This window comes from Epinephelus moara, chromosome 1 (assembly GCF_006386435.1).
Source record: "Epinephelus moara isolate mb chromosome 1, YSFRI_EMoa_1.0, whole genome shotgun sequence".
In the NCBI taxonomy this organism is placed as follows: Eukaryota; Metazoa; Chordata; class Actinopteri; order Perciformes; family Serranidae; genus Epinephelus; species Epinephelus moara.
In genome coordinates, this window is record NC_065506.1 from 48,052,592 (window position 1) to 48,068,567 (window position 15,976).

At 41.9% G+C, this 15,976-nt stretch overlaps 2 protein-coding genes across 23 annotated transcripts in view; one reads left to right on the plus strand and one right to left on the minus strand.

Moving 5' to 3' along the window:
- Window positions 1-15,976, plus strand: part of LOC126393455 (CUGBP Elav-like family member 1) — a 377,556-nt gene that overhangs the window by 291,758 nt on the left and 69,822 nt on the right. The gene's annotated exons all lie outside the window — the stretch shown is intronic.
- Window positions 1-15,976, minus strand: part of ppip5k1a (diphosphoinositol pentakisphosphate kinase 1a) — a 54,387-nt gene that overhangs the window by 11,975 nt on the left and 26,436 nt on the right. For 7 of the 22 annotated variants that reach the window (XM_050047340.1, XM_050048223.1, XM_050047514.1 and 4 more), the window contains exons 18-27: window positions 15,356-15,497; window positions 14,258-14,481; window positions 13,810-13,937; window positions 13,590-13,704; window positions 13,386-13,493; window positions 12,475-12,603; window positions 12,240-12,380; window positions 11,900-11,993; window positions 8,692-8,817; window positions 5,869-5,931 (exon numbers count right to left, since the gene is read on the minus strand). In XM_050047340.1, coding sequence (XP_049903297.1) covers window positions 5,869-5,931; window positions 8,692-8,817; window positions 11,900-11,993; window positions 12,240-12,380; window positions 12,475-12,603; window positions 13,386-13,493; window positions 13,590-13,704; window positions 13,810-13,937; window positions 14,258-14,481; window positions 15,356-15,497 — 1,270 coding nt within the window. The remainder of the gene's footprint in view (window positions 1-5,868; window positions 5,932-8,691; window positions 8,818-11,899; window positions 11,994-12,239; window positions 12,381-12,474; window positions 12,604-13,385; window positions 13,494-13,589; window positions 13,705-13,809; window positions 13,938-14,257; window positions 14,482-15,355; window positions 15,498-15,976) is intronic. The other 15 variants (XM_050048636.1, XM_050047665.1, XM_050048384.1 and 12 more) reach the window with 3 other exon arrangements.

Sequence of the window (15,976 nt, forward strand, 5' to 3'; positions counted from 1 at the left end):
AAAGAGACATTGTTGTTGAGTTTTTCAAATATTTTTATTTTGTAGTTGTGATTTTAGGGTGAATTGTCAGTTTGAAATCCGACTGTCGTGTTCACACGTTACTGCTCTGGTTGATGAGTCGACTCTGGCAGAAACTCGCTACCAAAACGCTTGTGGATGAACATTAATGCCCGACAGACTCGTTAAACCACAGAAAACTTAATACGAAACAATCCAACTTCAATCCAACAACAGAGAAATCAGATGTACAAAAACCCAGACTGACCAAAACTTGCCTGAATTTAAAACATTCAAACCATCCTGGTCTCCAAACAGACAAAGTCACTGGTTGGTTCACAACACCATCTTATTGTTAATGCTTCCCTTCTGCCTCATTGAGAAATACACTCAAGAAATGAAGCAAAATTAATAAAAAAGCGAAGTAGAGACATTCAGTCGTAGCCACAAACAGTCATTGCACTTCTTCGTTAATAATTAAATATCTGGACGACCACACCTGTGCACTGAAAACATTCAAAAGCATGTGTGTGCTTATGGATCAAAACAAAACTGACTGATGTTTCCGTCAGAACAGACAGGAGATGAGATGAACAATGGTTTAACACTTCCTCTGTTTGTCAGTAAGAGCTGATCCTGGCTCAGTCAGCTGTGACTGAACCATATTCACCCAGTAATCCCCATAACATAGGCAGAAAGATCCCAGGTTAGCATGGAGCTGAGGTCAGAGGAAGGGTTAAACATTCATGTGCTGCTGGTGGCGTTTCAACAATAAGCTCAATTCACATCCTTCACAATGATGGCAGGTGTGTATTTTATGTAATCACTGTGTACACATGCACACACAAGCGCACACACACACACACACACACACACACACACACACACACACACACACACACACACACACACACTCACACACACACATCTGTCCACTGGAGGAAAGATAACTGAATTACTGGGAAATGGTGATCAATTTACAAACTGAATGCAGGATGTTAAACAGGGTTCCCACCCCTGGCTCAGTACAAACCTCCATCATGAGGCGCTTTGCTTTATTATGTTGCTTTTCAAACATGAAAACAGTGAAGAGAGATGAAGCTTAAAGTTTAAAACAGGAATGATGAATCTGGTTTTTAGTAGAGGTCCAAAAAGAGACTAATTATATAGTATAACAGATTTTTTAAGTCCCTTGACTGGTCACGGGGAGTACTGCTGTGCAGTTTATCTTCTGTGGCTCAGGATGACCGGGGTTATCTCTACATGGCGGCTCATTTCTAACTCGGGAAGCACAGATTTTGAAACACCGATATTTTAACAATTTGGCCATTAGCCGATACCAATGTTTTTATATTGTTGTTTATTTTATAATGTTGTTTTTTATTGCCCCTTTTGTGCCGGGGACATAACTGGACTGTTTTATAGTAACTTAAAAATCCTTCATTAGTTAGTTAATGCCAAAAACATGTTTTGTGAGGTCACACTGACCTTGACCTTTGGCCTTCAACCACCAGATTCTAATCTGTAAATTCTTCAGTCAAAGTGGATGTTTGTGCCAAATTTGAAGAAATTCCCTCAACGTGTTCCAGAGATGTCACGTTCACGAGAATGAGACGGATGCAAGGTCTCAGTGACCTTGACCTTTGACCGCCAAAATCTAACCAGTTAGTTGTTGAGCCCAAGTGGACGTTTGTGTAAAATTTAAAGACATTCCCTCAAAGCATTCTTGAGATATCGAGCTCACAAGAATGGAAAAGTCAAAGTCACAGTGACCTTGACCTTTGATCACCAAAATCTAAACACTTCATGGTTGAATCCGTACGTTTGTGCCAAACTGAAGAAATTCTCGCGGAAAACATAAGGTCTCTGGGAATGGCTACTGCTGGCACAAAGGCATAAAAAAAACAACAACAAAAAAATAACCTTTTTACTATATACATCATAATCCCCTCTCTAATATCTATTTCATATTGCTGTTAAAAAAACTCATTTAAAGAGCTGTAGTGATTTGTTTTCGCCTAAATCGATTATGCTGAACACATCATGAGAACGTTATAATTTACCTTCGCACATTACTCATTTGTACTGAATAGAGTTTGAACGCATCATAATATTACTCAATGCAGCCATCATGAGTTGTTATTGCAGCCACCAGCTGCTACCAGCTAACGTTAACTCACAGTCCTCCTGCTGATATCAACACAGATTTGTTGTTAACAATGTGGTGTTATCAGCTAAACGATAGAGCGCGTCCCCTGATGCGATGACAGTGAGTTTACTGTGTCCTTTTGTCCTGAGGAAGATCTTTGTTTATCCCAAACACGTTTTCTATTGTCCCGGAGACGGGGGGATGCTGGCTGCTAACGTTACTAGCCATCTCAGTCATTGTATTCTTCCTGTACCTGCTCATTAATTTAAGTTTGTAGCCGTCACTCTCAAGCTCTACTTCTAAGCCTGCGCAAAATCGATGTGACACAATGTAAAAACATCGGCCACTGACATCTGTGAATGTCATCTTATTTGCTGATAGGTTGATGGCAGTCAACAAAGCGAATATTGTCCGATACCAATGTTCAGTCGATAAATTGGTGCATCCCCATTTCTAACAGAAGTTCTGCGCAACAAACGAAGAGCGTTCAAAGACGTTTGAAAGACCTAACGACAGACACTACTGAGCTGAACTGGAAGAGTCGGATCAAGTGTTTTTGGAGCTCGACCCACAACAGGGACTAAAAGTCAGGATCTCTTATCTTCTGCTGTTTCCATTCTCAATCTCCTTTGTCTCTTGCAAGTCCCCAAACTTTATGGGAGTGTGACGCTAAATTAAAGTGGCCCTTTAATAAATTGTTTTGACACTGACCTCCAGAAATGAATGTAACAAAATATTTGCTGATATCGGTTATGACTTTAAAAAGAAAAACGCTGGCATCACAGTAAAGTTGTTTGGACTACAAGTGCTGCTGGAGTTTTGACCTCTATAAATATTCCCATTATCCATGCACTTTTGAAGGAGGCGAAGTTGTGCCAGATTCTTTACTCCGCTGGTTATTTTGTCTTAACGTGACAGAGGGAGAGACAGCCCAGATAAATGACTCCAGTACTGACCCGTCTCTTCTCCAGCAGGATCAGAACAGGGATTTATTTAGCCTGTCGCCAAGATTAGTCCTTCTTTGTTGCACTATATTTACTGTCCAAAAACAAATGTTGTGTTCACTGCATGTATACTGTATTTTACTACCAAGATCTCAATTTACTGCTCTGGTTTTGAACAACGGCCTCAGTGTTCAGCCAGATGAATGCAGGGGCAAGGCCACAGTAACCATGGCAACCACTATGCACCATGTAAACAGCAGTAATGAAGCACTGCGAGACAGTAAACTAAAATGAAATCAGACTCAGGCTGGATTTACAACAGATATATTATCCTTTATCCCCAGGCTGAGCTGTATTAAAGAACTGTTTCATGAAAGTCTGTTGTGTTGTTTTCCTTCATTCTCCATTTTATTTGCGAAACAGTGTCGGTAACTGATATCATCACTGAGATATAAAATTACATATACAGTGATAAAAGATTTGGCCATATCACCTATCCCTAATATACGATGTTCAAGAAATCAAAATACTGCAGAAAGCCGACAGTATCTCACTTAATTAAATACAAGTGAACGCACTTACTGATTCAGGCTTGTGTCATTATGCACAAAGGGAAGTAAACCAGCGCTGAGTCTCTGATTTAAACTGGACTCAAGTGGAAAACAGGAACTGCCAGACACTAAATTATACTTTGAAAAGGTGCCACAGTAAAAATTTGTGAGGTAAATGTAGGTTTTACAGTGAATGTTTGTGAAATGTTTACTATAGTTAACTGAGGTAAGCAAAACCTTGCTTTAACCTACTGTAGGGCAGTCGAGGATGATTCAGTTTGTTAGACAGTCTTTTGTTAAAGCTGGGGTAGGCAGTTTCATCTTGACGTCATTGGGGAAAAATCCCATAATAACCTTTGAGCATGCTGTAATTTAAGTGGTCTAAGAGAAAACTAGTCTTCTGCACCTCCTCTTGGCTCTGTTATTGGGTTCTGGAAATGGGAGACTTTGGCCAATCACAGGTCATTTCAGAGAGAGGGCGTTCCTATTGGCTGTTCTACGAATGCAGAAAGGAAGTGCAATGGCGGAGAATGACAATAAATGAAATAAAACCTGTTAAAATCAGCGAAGCATTTCAAAGATGGGAAGAAAACTTTGCTCATAGTTTAGTCTTCTGCCAGAAGGAGCCATAGGTTCACGGCTGCGGCTTCAAGTTCACGTTTATACAGCTAACGTTGGCTAGCGCCTTGAGTCAGTGTGTCCTGCCTAAGGGATTTAAGGCTTAGACGTTCCACATTGAACGTCCACAGACAGCTGCGGTTACACAGACAAAAACGTGGTTCTATTCATAGTACAGTTAACGGTCCAGTTCAGTCCCCAGTATTTAACAGGAGGGCTGGGAGGTGAGGCTCCCGTCCTCCTACCACCAACATCGGATGAAAGTTAAACTAAGAAGATGCTGTTTGGTCCAGAGTGAATGTCGTTCTAATATCCAACTTAAAACTAACTTCAACATGGTGAGGCGGCTGGCTTGACAGCAATGTTTTGGACTGGAGTGTGGAGCAAGAGATTGGGGCATGTGCAGTCGGTGTGCTTGCTGTGCCTACAGTCCACATAGTCACAAAAAATGGGCTGCACGTGGAAGTCCACAAAGGGGTCGGAACGAGCCCTCACAGACATTTGTGGGTGACAACATTTACGTCACACAGACCAAGGTGGATCCTAGCAGACACACAGACGCAGAAACTGTGTATTGGATTTAACGGGCACAGACCTTCAGTTTGGAGCTATACAAAATCAAACAATGTAAACTCTAATGCCAGGGTCTGATCCCAGACCGCCCCAACTCCCCACTAGGTCAGCAAACTTTCTGTTGCTGCCATTACACAAGTTAGACCCAGCCCTGCTGCTGGCTACCAGCCCGCTTTGACCCACGAATTTGAGTTGCTACAGCTGCTGCCCAAAGGTCTGTCTCCAAGCTGCTGCCCGCTCTTCTCCTGGAAAAGCAGTCCACAGCGGTGGGGAGCGAGGCGGAAGGACCGTGGGGTGGCTAGCAGCTAATTCTCGTCTCATTTGTGGTCTGATAAACACAGAGAGCGGGGCAAGGAGGGGCTAAGATTTTGAGCTGCGCACAAATCTACAATGAACCAAGTTAAAATAAATCAATGTATGGGAAACACTAGGTGACTGTATGAAGCGCATGCATATGCCTGTGGTTGTCTGGTGGGAGGGGCCTAGGACAGACAGGAGAGAGCTGCAGGAGGAGGGTGTATTTTCAAACTCTGTTGGGTTTTTTGCCTTTTTCAGAAAACTGCCAACCCCTGCTTTAATCACCCATCACTTATAAGTGAAGTCTATGCAGTGAATAGATTTTGGGTAAAATGCTGTAAAATACTGCAAATTGGAAATGTTTCCCTGCTGATATACTGTTTTTTTTTTAGGTACAAGTGGTGTGTAGATGTCTGTGTTCTGTGCTACACTACCATGAGGCCTTTATAAAAATTGCTGACATTCCCTGTCTCCTAATTTCTTGAAATTTTACAAATTCAAGTACCAGTGGGAACCCTGGTTAGAAAGAGAATGTCAGGTAGTGTTAGAAAAGTAAGAGTCCAAAGCATATGAGTAAACAAAAATAAATAAATCATTAGAAAAAAAGGTAACGGAAACCTGGAATGCTGGAGGGCCATGTGGGAAAAAAACCAAAACCCAAGGTCAAAAAATAAAAGTTTGAAGACATGCAAGACAAAGGGAGGTGAAGTGGAAAAATACTTGAAAGAAGCAGACGTACCATTAGTCGGAAACTTTGCAAACGACACAGAAAATCGTTTTACTGCCGGCATAGACAACAACTCTGAGGAAATAAAAAAAAAAAAAATCACTAGTGTTACTATGAGCCACAGTGACTTGTATAATCATGTTTAATCATTTCCCTGTTCTTCTCTAATGTGGACGCAACAGTGGAAGGATCAACCAGCACCTAAACCTATTGGTTTAAAAATCAGACCTCTCTGATCCAGTTTGTAAAGGAGCCCTGACTGCATTTACTGTTAGAGATATCTGATGTTTGAAGATGTCTGAGGATGGCTGTGGGGCAACACATGGATGGAACATCTTCTGATGACAAAGTGAGATGAAATGTTTTAACTCAGGAGGTGAAGAGTACACACCAAGAACGTTAAAACTTCAAGAAACATGCCCAATATTCAGCCCTAACCCTTCACGAGGTCTAACCACGACATGATAAACAACAGTCCCAGTAAACACTGTTCAGCCTGTCTGTCATGTACTGAGACAACAATGAAAAATCAACTGCTGAACCTGAGCAGGATTAAGATGCTTCAGCACGGAAACAAATCTAAAAAATGGCACCAACGCTACAGGCACGGAGGAGCATGCACTGAATCAGCACAATTTGGGCGTACTCGACTGCATCGAGACCACAATGCTTCCTTGAAAAGGAGGTGTAACAACAAGATGGATGACAAAGACCAACAGCGAGGCTACATGTGAGACAACCAGGAGGATGGCAGCTGAGAGGAGACTGTACTTCTGTGTAATACCACAGTGACACCTACTGGACAACCTGACGACAGACATCACCAGGTACACAATCATGGTGGCCATATTTGATGCATCATTAAGCCCTTGAATTTAACATTGACCGTTCTTCACATCAAATATTATTCAAGAAGTTGTTTGAATAATATTTGCGCACAGTTGCAGCCTTAGCTTTCTGACTCCATCAGCAGAGGGACAACATATGTAGAAAAAAATTAAAGGTGGATGATGAGAATGTAAAACTGCTGTATGACTTCTGCTATTGAGTCAAAATGTATCACATCAGATTATTTCTCTTGGGAGTATCACCAATATTTCTTATTTTAGCAGTGATATCAAAATCTCTCCAGATGTTTGGCTACTTGTAAATTTAAGGGGCTGTAATACAAACATGGTTGTATTTAATTATAACCACTGAACAGACTGTAATAGGAAGTCACTGCAGCCATGAACCATGCAAAAGAAAACATGGGAAGATCATGATCGTGAGAATGAAGGGAAGTTAACGGACACGTACTGGTGAACAGCTGCTTCATACATGCAGTAGCTCAAAAATAAAAATCATATTGTTTGCCGTTCAAAGTGAAAATAACATCTCTACATTCTGGAACCAACAAACTCTCAACGCTGACTTGTTTAAAATGACAAGTCCACTGCAAAGTTAATACGACAGCTGACAGAAAGAACATAATCAGGCAAGTTTATGTAACTCTGCAGGAAATTAACCTGACTCCACAAACCAAGCGTACATTTAGAGTACTCTACTATGTGATACTGCATTAAGTTAAGCCTTTGTTACTATTCTATGTTGCTATTATTGGCAAATCCTGTGGCTTTTGCCATGTTTCCTGTTGTGTTCTTCACTCAGATTACACATAATCTAAACTGGGCCTGAGGCAGCATGTATACGAACTGCTGAAAAGAAATACACCAATTTCACTCAAAGTGGTGTGGAGGAAATAAAAGAAGATGGAAAAATCCAGTGGTTTTGGTGGCTAGAATGAACATGGAGTCTAAAAATACAGAAATTACTAAAACTATAAAATACATGTATGGGCATACATGATGTTTATTTCATTTAAAAGGGATAGTTTGGATCTTTTGAAGTGGAGTTGTAAAAGGTTCTTATCCAGTCAGTGTATCACATACATTAGATGTCATTCCCCCAGGCTGGGGTGCCACACAAAAGCTAAGCAATGTACTGCTGTGGACGGAGGCAGCAGCAAAACATGTTTAAATTACCAGTTTAGGTGTATGTAATATTTAGGATATTTTCACTGCTTTACCTTACTGTCTGTGATTTCTATCGCTCTCTCTTCAGAGCCAGACTCCATTGAAAAAAACAGCGATTTAACATCGCTGAACACAGGAGCTGCTTGTTTACCGCTGCCTCGATCTGTTAGTTAGTTTGTGTTATTGTGTGACTTTGGTGTTTTAAAGGGTTAGTTCAGATTCACCAAAGTCACACAATAACACAATGGAGCCTGGTGCCTGTGATGAAGACACACCGGTAGATGGGGAACTCAAGTTGTTAACGTGTTCCCTGTCAGACAGGGCTGTCTAATGGAAAGGTAGGTCAATATAGCGCGCACTTAAACTGTTACAGATTTTTTTTTAGGTGTCTTAAATACCTTTTGCTGCTGCCCCCCTCCACAACAGTACATTGCTTAGCTTCCATGTCCAACCTAGGGATGTGCCACCTGCCATCTACTGTATGCGATACACTCACTATGGATAAGAACCTCATTCAACCCCACTTTAAAAAGTCTGTGCTATCCCTTTAATTCTCTGCCTACTCATAAAGCACATATTCTTCCAGCCCAGTTAAGTCCTGCTGCTGTTAATGTGCACATTCTCTAACTACTCTAATCAGTGCTTCTTCATACTAACCCTATCTACAGGACACATCTCTACTTAATGTTTACGTGCCCAGTTTCCCCCCAGGGAATCGCTCAGGATGTCAAACTGACACTAGTTTCCATCTAATGTGTGAGACACTGATCTGCTGTTGCCCTGTGCAGGTTTGTGAAGGAGCGCGGTCTCAAACACGTACCGTCTTTGTAGGATAGACTGCTGGTGGAGAATTTTTTGCGATGTGCGCGTGCGTAGTCCTGCAGGTTAGGGGCGCTAGAGGACCCACCTAGGACAGTGGTGCTGAAGAGCCCGGCGCACTGAGAGCCTGCGAGGGGGGCGGGTGGGGGGGTTAGTTATCGCTACATATCATGCTGTTACTCACAGAACTATCCAGAAGAGAGAGAGAGAGAGAGAGAGAGAGAGACACAGGGAAAGACAGAAAAGAAACAGAAAAACAGAGAAAAGGGGACAGACAGGCAGATACAAGACCCAGAGGAAAGCATGCATCTCATACCAACATCTCTGTGCTCCTAACAAGAGGCTAAACAGGCCAGGCACTGAAGCTAAAAGGAAAAATCCACCCTGAAATCCTTTCACAGTTTTTCTTATCAATTTATGACACAATCAATATGTCAAAGGAATAGTTCACCCAAAATCAATATCAATTCTATACAGCACTGACCTTCCCTGATGGTCTGTGGTCGCAGAAAAAGTTTTCTATCAAATGCAGTTACAGCTGGAATACTGGAATTTATACATTAATAATTGTCCACTAATTCAAGCCCTGGCTAAACAACTTCACACAATGCTGATTAAACTTAACACCACCAGGGAAAGCTGGCACTGGAGCACCGAGTGATGCATTTTACATTAACCAGCCAGAGCTAAAGAGGGCAGGAAGGAGGGAGAGACCGTTGCTGAGGAGCACCAGCCAGGAGCGTGGCTGATAGCAGAAAATCCTTAGAGTCCGAGAAAATTTTGTGGAGTGGATGCTCCAATTAAAAAAAGAAACTTGGTGTTCAGAGGACAGATAAAAGTCAAAAAAAGACTTGAAGAGAGCTCCTGGGGTGGGGAGAGGTGGGAGACTGTAGCTATGGAGCATCAGCTAGCTCACCTGCAGGATCGGGCTGGGTATGGTATAAAAAATTACGATACCATTACCCTTAAGGTGATACAAATACCCATAGAGTATTTCATTTGATACACATGATGTGAAAAGAAGGGTGTGTGGTATAGCTGTACTTTTGAACATTTTGGTGGCATCTAACCAGAATTAACTGCCAACACTGTAAATACAGTGTGCTCGACTTAAACACACCACAGACTGTTGGGTTGAAGCTGCTGCTGTGGGAGTGTGAGCTCTGTGCTGAGGACAGTTGGTGAGAGTCCACCCGCGCACACACACACTGACAGGGCTAACTGTTAGCATCACAAGGCTAATGTTACCTATCAGTCATTCACAGGTTTAACGACAGAGTAGAGCCGTTTTAAGTATCAGTGTGTGTTTGTTGTGACTGTTTAACGGCTCGTGTTGGATGTTAGCCGTTGCTGCTTTGTTAGCTTGACTCGCCCAGAGGAGAGCGGCTCCAAAGACAGCTGCAACAAAAACTTTGCTGATGGGCAGGAAGTCGGTATGATCCTGGATCCGATCACCTGGCGCTAAAAAGATTGAATGCAGTTATTGTTTGACTGGAGACATTTCAATACTGCTTGGTGCTAGGATGTTTCTGCCCATACCTTATAGATATCAAGCACCAATACCCAGCCCCACTGCAGGCATACCTTATCGGCATGCACCAACAGTGTTTGTTTGTGTTATTACTTTCACTGCCAGAGGGGGACACAAAAGTCCTGCACTCCAGCTCTAAGGAGAGCTTAGCACCAGATAAGTGAAATCATAACAGTGCAAAAAACAGAAAGCGAAAAAAGGTTGTAAAATGTACAAAAACTTTCTGAAAACTCCTGAGCAGCATTATCAAGGTGACTTGTATCCACTCCTGAGCTCATGGATTTCCATTCTTCCTGGGACTGAAACATGCACACAAAAAAATCCTTCACAGGAGGATGATATGAAAATTATTTATTTAAAAGTTCAACAAAAATAGCTGCATTTGGATTTCCATGAGCCAACAAATGGATACAAGATGCTCCGCGCCATTTGATATAAAACCATCTCTGGGACCACAGAGAGCTGAGGGAATACTATATAAATACTATATACAATTTATATTCTTTTTGGGTGAACTATTTCTTTCAGTGTGATTCTGTAAATAAGTGTATACACGTTCCCTCTTTCACCTTAACTTACTGATTTCCTGCATTTCACAGTTTTGACATCACTATGTCCAAATAGAGAGCACGAAAGAGCAGCACAGAAAGAGAAAATAGAGTCAGAGGCAACAAAGTCAGATCAGTCTTGGTGACCTTTGTCTGAAAAATGTCTTCCTGTACGACTGTTTAACATCAGCACAAAACGGCTCCTGTAAGTATTTGTTCTTTTATTCTGAGGGGGACTGAGAAAAAAACTTAATGTACATTTTGGATATTTTAGACAGCTGAGAGTCACCACTGTATATGTGCTCAATATGATTCAACAAACAGCAAACTGTGATAAGAAAAACTGACCACCAAACAACAATATTGGCACAGAAATGCAACTTTGGGTGGATTTTCCTTTCAACAGCCTGCAGAGTCATGAAAATGATCTGAGGCTCACTGCAGTGGAAAGAGGAGGCAGTGAAATGTTAATCTGAATGAAGCTGCATTTAAGTTGACACTTAAACTCTGAATAGAATTTAACGCCTCAGTTGAGCATCTGAACGTGCCGCTGGTTCACATATTTGATGACTCTCATCACATTTAGTTCACACGAGTGGAGTGGGGGAAACAATCTCACAGTGACTAACTTCATGCAAAACAACTGCACACTGAGCCCATGTTAGAAACACTGGGCTCATCTTCCAGACAAACAATACTCACAGTGTCACACAGAGATTCTCCATGCAAGATACAGTTTATTTCAGGACAATACCTCAGTCCTGTAAAGTGGACTAACAGTTTCAATGCTGGGATAAAGTCAGATGTAAAATACTGTTTGAAGACTGATTCAGATCAGTCACTATTTTATCATTAGTCAGTACCTTGTATTTGGAGACTAGTTGTCTTCAGAAACAAGCAAACGTATCAACAAACATTCTCCATCTAGAGAAATGATGTGAAGACAAGCTGCTTCCATGCACACACAGTGAAATCAGCCCTCAGAGTGATGATTTCCATTTATGATTACATCCTCCCGGATCAAAAGTCATCTGATGAAACCTGTCCCACCCGTCCCCATCACTCTGAGCCATTTCACACTATTATCTATACACACAGTTGCCATGGAAACAGTGCATTATGACACCTACCTAATCCACTTTGTTTCATCTCAGGGGATTGACGCGAGCATAACGAGAAGAGGCGATAACTGCCCACTTTGGAGGATGATGTCTCTGACAGAACCTGGTGGAAAACACACACACACACACAAACACACAACCTTCAGACAGTGGTAACAGGGTAGCTCGAGTGTTTTTGATTTTGTGCATCAGTCTCCAGCAGGCTGCTGGTTTGTAGAATTAAATATGACCTTGGACAAGAGGAGAGGCAAGAACCGCAGAGTTCTTACTTATATAAGTAACTAAATCATACACCATCTAATGATGAGTCTGCTTCTTGCTACGACTTGGTTAGATTAATCTGCATCACCTCCATGGATCCAGTCTTATGATTGCGTATGAGCGGGGACCTCCTCTGAATGGTAATTGGCTCAGACAGCGGCACGGCGCGGTCTGTCTCGTCTCGAGAGAGGTCCTCCAGGCTGCCGGGGTCGGTCTGTTTCTGCCCGTTCTGAATGAGCAGAGAAGAAGACGCATTGCACACGATGCTACGTGTATCTACAGAACAATACCATGGTGACAATGCCTGGATTATTTGATTCTACCTGTCGTGCCACCTCTGCAGAGGCGGGCCTGAAGCCAAAGCCGGTCGGTGCGTTCTCCTCCTCCTCGACGCCTTTGACACCAGGGCTGAAGTGAAGCTCCACGTGGAAGCGTTCCTCTGAGGTGAGCTCCTTTAGGGGGAACAACAGAGATGTTAGAGAGAGTGTTTTGAGACTTTTTTAAATGTTCATACTGTTTATCTGTTGGCTTATTCATATCTAGCCCTTGATGTTTATTAATATATATTAGATTATTATATTTTAACGGAGACTGTCTCTTTTAACAGTGAAACATTTCTAGCCTTTAGAGTGCAGCACTGGTTTAGCAATCAGGAACTCTTGGAGCAACTGCGTGCGTTAAATCATCTTGTGTGATGCTACTAAGCCAATCGAATCTGTGCATTATGGTAAGCATTGGGACTTGATTGAGTGGCAGAGAAACGCTTTATATTCCTTGACGCAAGATACCAGAAAACACTTAAAACAAAAGAAGCCAAACGTAAACTCTGCCTGAATAAACACTTTATATTGGCAAAAATAATGACTGAAGTTAGAAGCTGTCAGTTCAACAAATAAGTGCAGAACGGTACAAATCTGAACGAGCACTGGATGACAGCAACTGGTTCTGTCAGTTTTCAGTCGACAGTGATATGGACACATTTCTGTTACCAACAGGTTGAGGTTTAATACTCATAAGAGGCAATTTTATGTAGAAGGAGCTTCAAAATTTTTGATAATCTCAAATATTTCACTTTAAAATTATACACTGGGAACTGATGCCCTTTTTACAAGTGGGTCAAGTTTATACTTTTGTGTATACACACACAGACAACAGGTGCTACCAGGATGACACTGTGTCATGTGAGCCACGTGCCACGGAGGCTGTACGTCACAAGAGTGAACAAAAACACTACCTTATTGTTGTCCTCATAAAGCATGATGACAATCTGAGTCATGTAGTTGAGTTCAGAGACAGCACTGAGGTAATCCATGGCACGCTTCCACTGCTGGTCCTTCTCCTCCTGTCGCAAACACACACAGAAAACCTCCGATTTAACTTTTACCCCCATCTGAGAAACACACTCAAGGCTCTGAGAGACTGACGTTTGATTGCTTACATCCAGCAGGCCTCCGTAGCGGAAAATGCTGAGCAGGGAGTGGACGTGACTCTCACTGGTGAAATATAACCGTGTCCTGACATGGCGCCCAGGAGACATCACTCCGCGAGAATACCTGCCAATAAGACACCAGTGAGCTGGATGCTCCAAAATATTCAGTTAGCCCAAACACTTTGCCTCACAAGGTCCCATCTAGACAGCCTGGATCAAATATACTCACAGAGGGTGCAGTTTGTTGACAGACTCGTCCTCGTGGGTCCTCTGCAGGTCCAGCTGGATCTTTCTTACCAGTGGGAGGCAGTAGGCGTATGCTATGTCCAACTTCTCCACTTTATTTATGCCATACTCCTGCAAACACATAAGAAATGTCCTCAAATTAAAACGTCCTTGCCTTTTAAAGTATGAAGGACCTTCCATGAAACTTCCTTGGATATAAGGAAGTCAATAAATAAAATGTCTTTACAGATTTTTGTGCAGAATTTAAGTAAATTCATTTTTAAGTTGAGCATCTGTGCATTCCTTTAGATTCTTTACAATTATCTTGAATTCTTATTTTTTTTTAAAAACTGCAAAAAGAAACCTCTGAACTGTTCTTAAGCACAAAAAGCTAAAGGTAATGTTTCTTTGTGGTGGTCCTCCTTACTCTTCCTCCTCTCTTTCTCTCTCACCTGTGGGATGACGACATCAGCCAAAGCTCGAGACAGTCTGAACAGCTCCAGCGTGTCCTCCAGGCCCAGAGTGGCGTTGTGGATGACATCGTACTTCACACAGTCATAAATGTCGGGTATTTTACTGATGTCATAGCGGCCATTCTTCATGCGGAAGTCTCTCTCGAGTTTGGACCAGCGTTGCAGCATCAGCTCCAGTGTCTCGCTGTGGTACAGCTGCAGGTCTGGTGACAGGTGAACAAGAGGAGATTATTTCTCACTGTGTGTTTTAACCAAAAATCAAACTTGAACTTTCTTTCTGCAAAGACTTTTTCACACATCACTTTTATTCCCTTTGAGGGCCACAAATAAAACCAGTTCATCTATTAAACACACAGTATGGAAGTTTTGCTGCTAGGAGTCTTTTAATTAAAACAGTAACAAAAGATGGACTTTAATGACGTCATGAAGTGTTGTGAAGTATTGTGGGATCATGGGAGTTGTTGTCTTCACTGTTAAATAACCATCAATGTGCATTAAAACCTGACACAACTCAGGCAGAAACCATGTTCACAGATTAAGGTTTTATTCACGTAATGTAATTTCATTCTAATCAAACAGCTGCAAGTAACATTAACTTATGCAACTTGCTCAGTCACCATTTGATGAAGTGACTACCCATATAGCTTACCAAACACATGAGCTTGGTTGCTGGCATGAGCCACTTGCCATAGTCGCACATCGCAGAAGGCTGGATCGATATTTAAATACAGTATGAATAAATCAGGTCTCTACTGGATTACTGTGTTGCAAAATGACATGTAATTAATGAAAAACATTATGCAGTGTGACAGTAATAAAATGCTGTTACTGAGTAAAACTGTGTGTGATTCCTTCCTGACTCTCTGACTTGGAGTTTCCCCTGAAGTTAGAGAGACTCGAGGGGGTAAAGAGGATGTGACGCCACTGACATGCGACCGAATAAAATGCACCGTTACCTGGAATAAAATTACAGATTTCTCAGGGTTTGAACATTCTTGGAAACATGTGGGATAATGTAAGTATAAAACTTAACAAAACAAATAATATAGGTCTAATTGACAGAGGATTTCAGCTCACCAGCTGATTTGGGGTCTTCCATCCTTTTGCGGATCTGGGAGGTGAGGCTCTGAATGAGGGCGTAGACTTGGTCACATGTGGCCACTGGGTTCTGGACGATCTTCATTGAATTCACCAAAGAGGCACTACAGGTCGGGGCCAGCTGTCACACACAAGCACGCACACAAAAAGCACAAAGCACATTCATTAAAAATCCAATCACACAGAACAAATGAACACTGACAACGTTCACATTACAAAGACCTCTAAATCCTGACGCAGCTAAACCTTTGTCTTTGATTTAACTGAGCAAAATGAGGAAATATAATTAATGTGCAAACTGTTAGCTCAAGAAATACAATCCCTTCTGCTTTCATTATAACAGGTTAGTAATCCTCTGAATGATCAAAGGAGATATGGGCTGAAAGGTAACTCCCTCCTACCACCCTGTCTCCACACATCATTCTCTCAGTCTAACAATACTGTGGGTACATTTATCCAAAAAGCAGAAAAGGACTCGCACACAGAAAACAAATGTAGACTGAGAGTCTTAATGAAAGATCATTTTACTGGGGATCTTCACAGACAAACAAGCAGCAAACGTTTCAGTCCTCAAGGGACTATCGTCAGTGCATATAATGA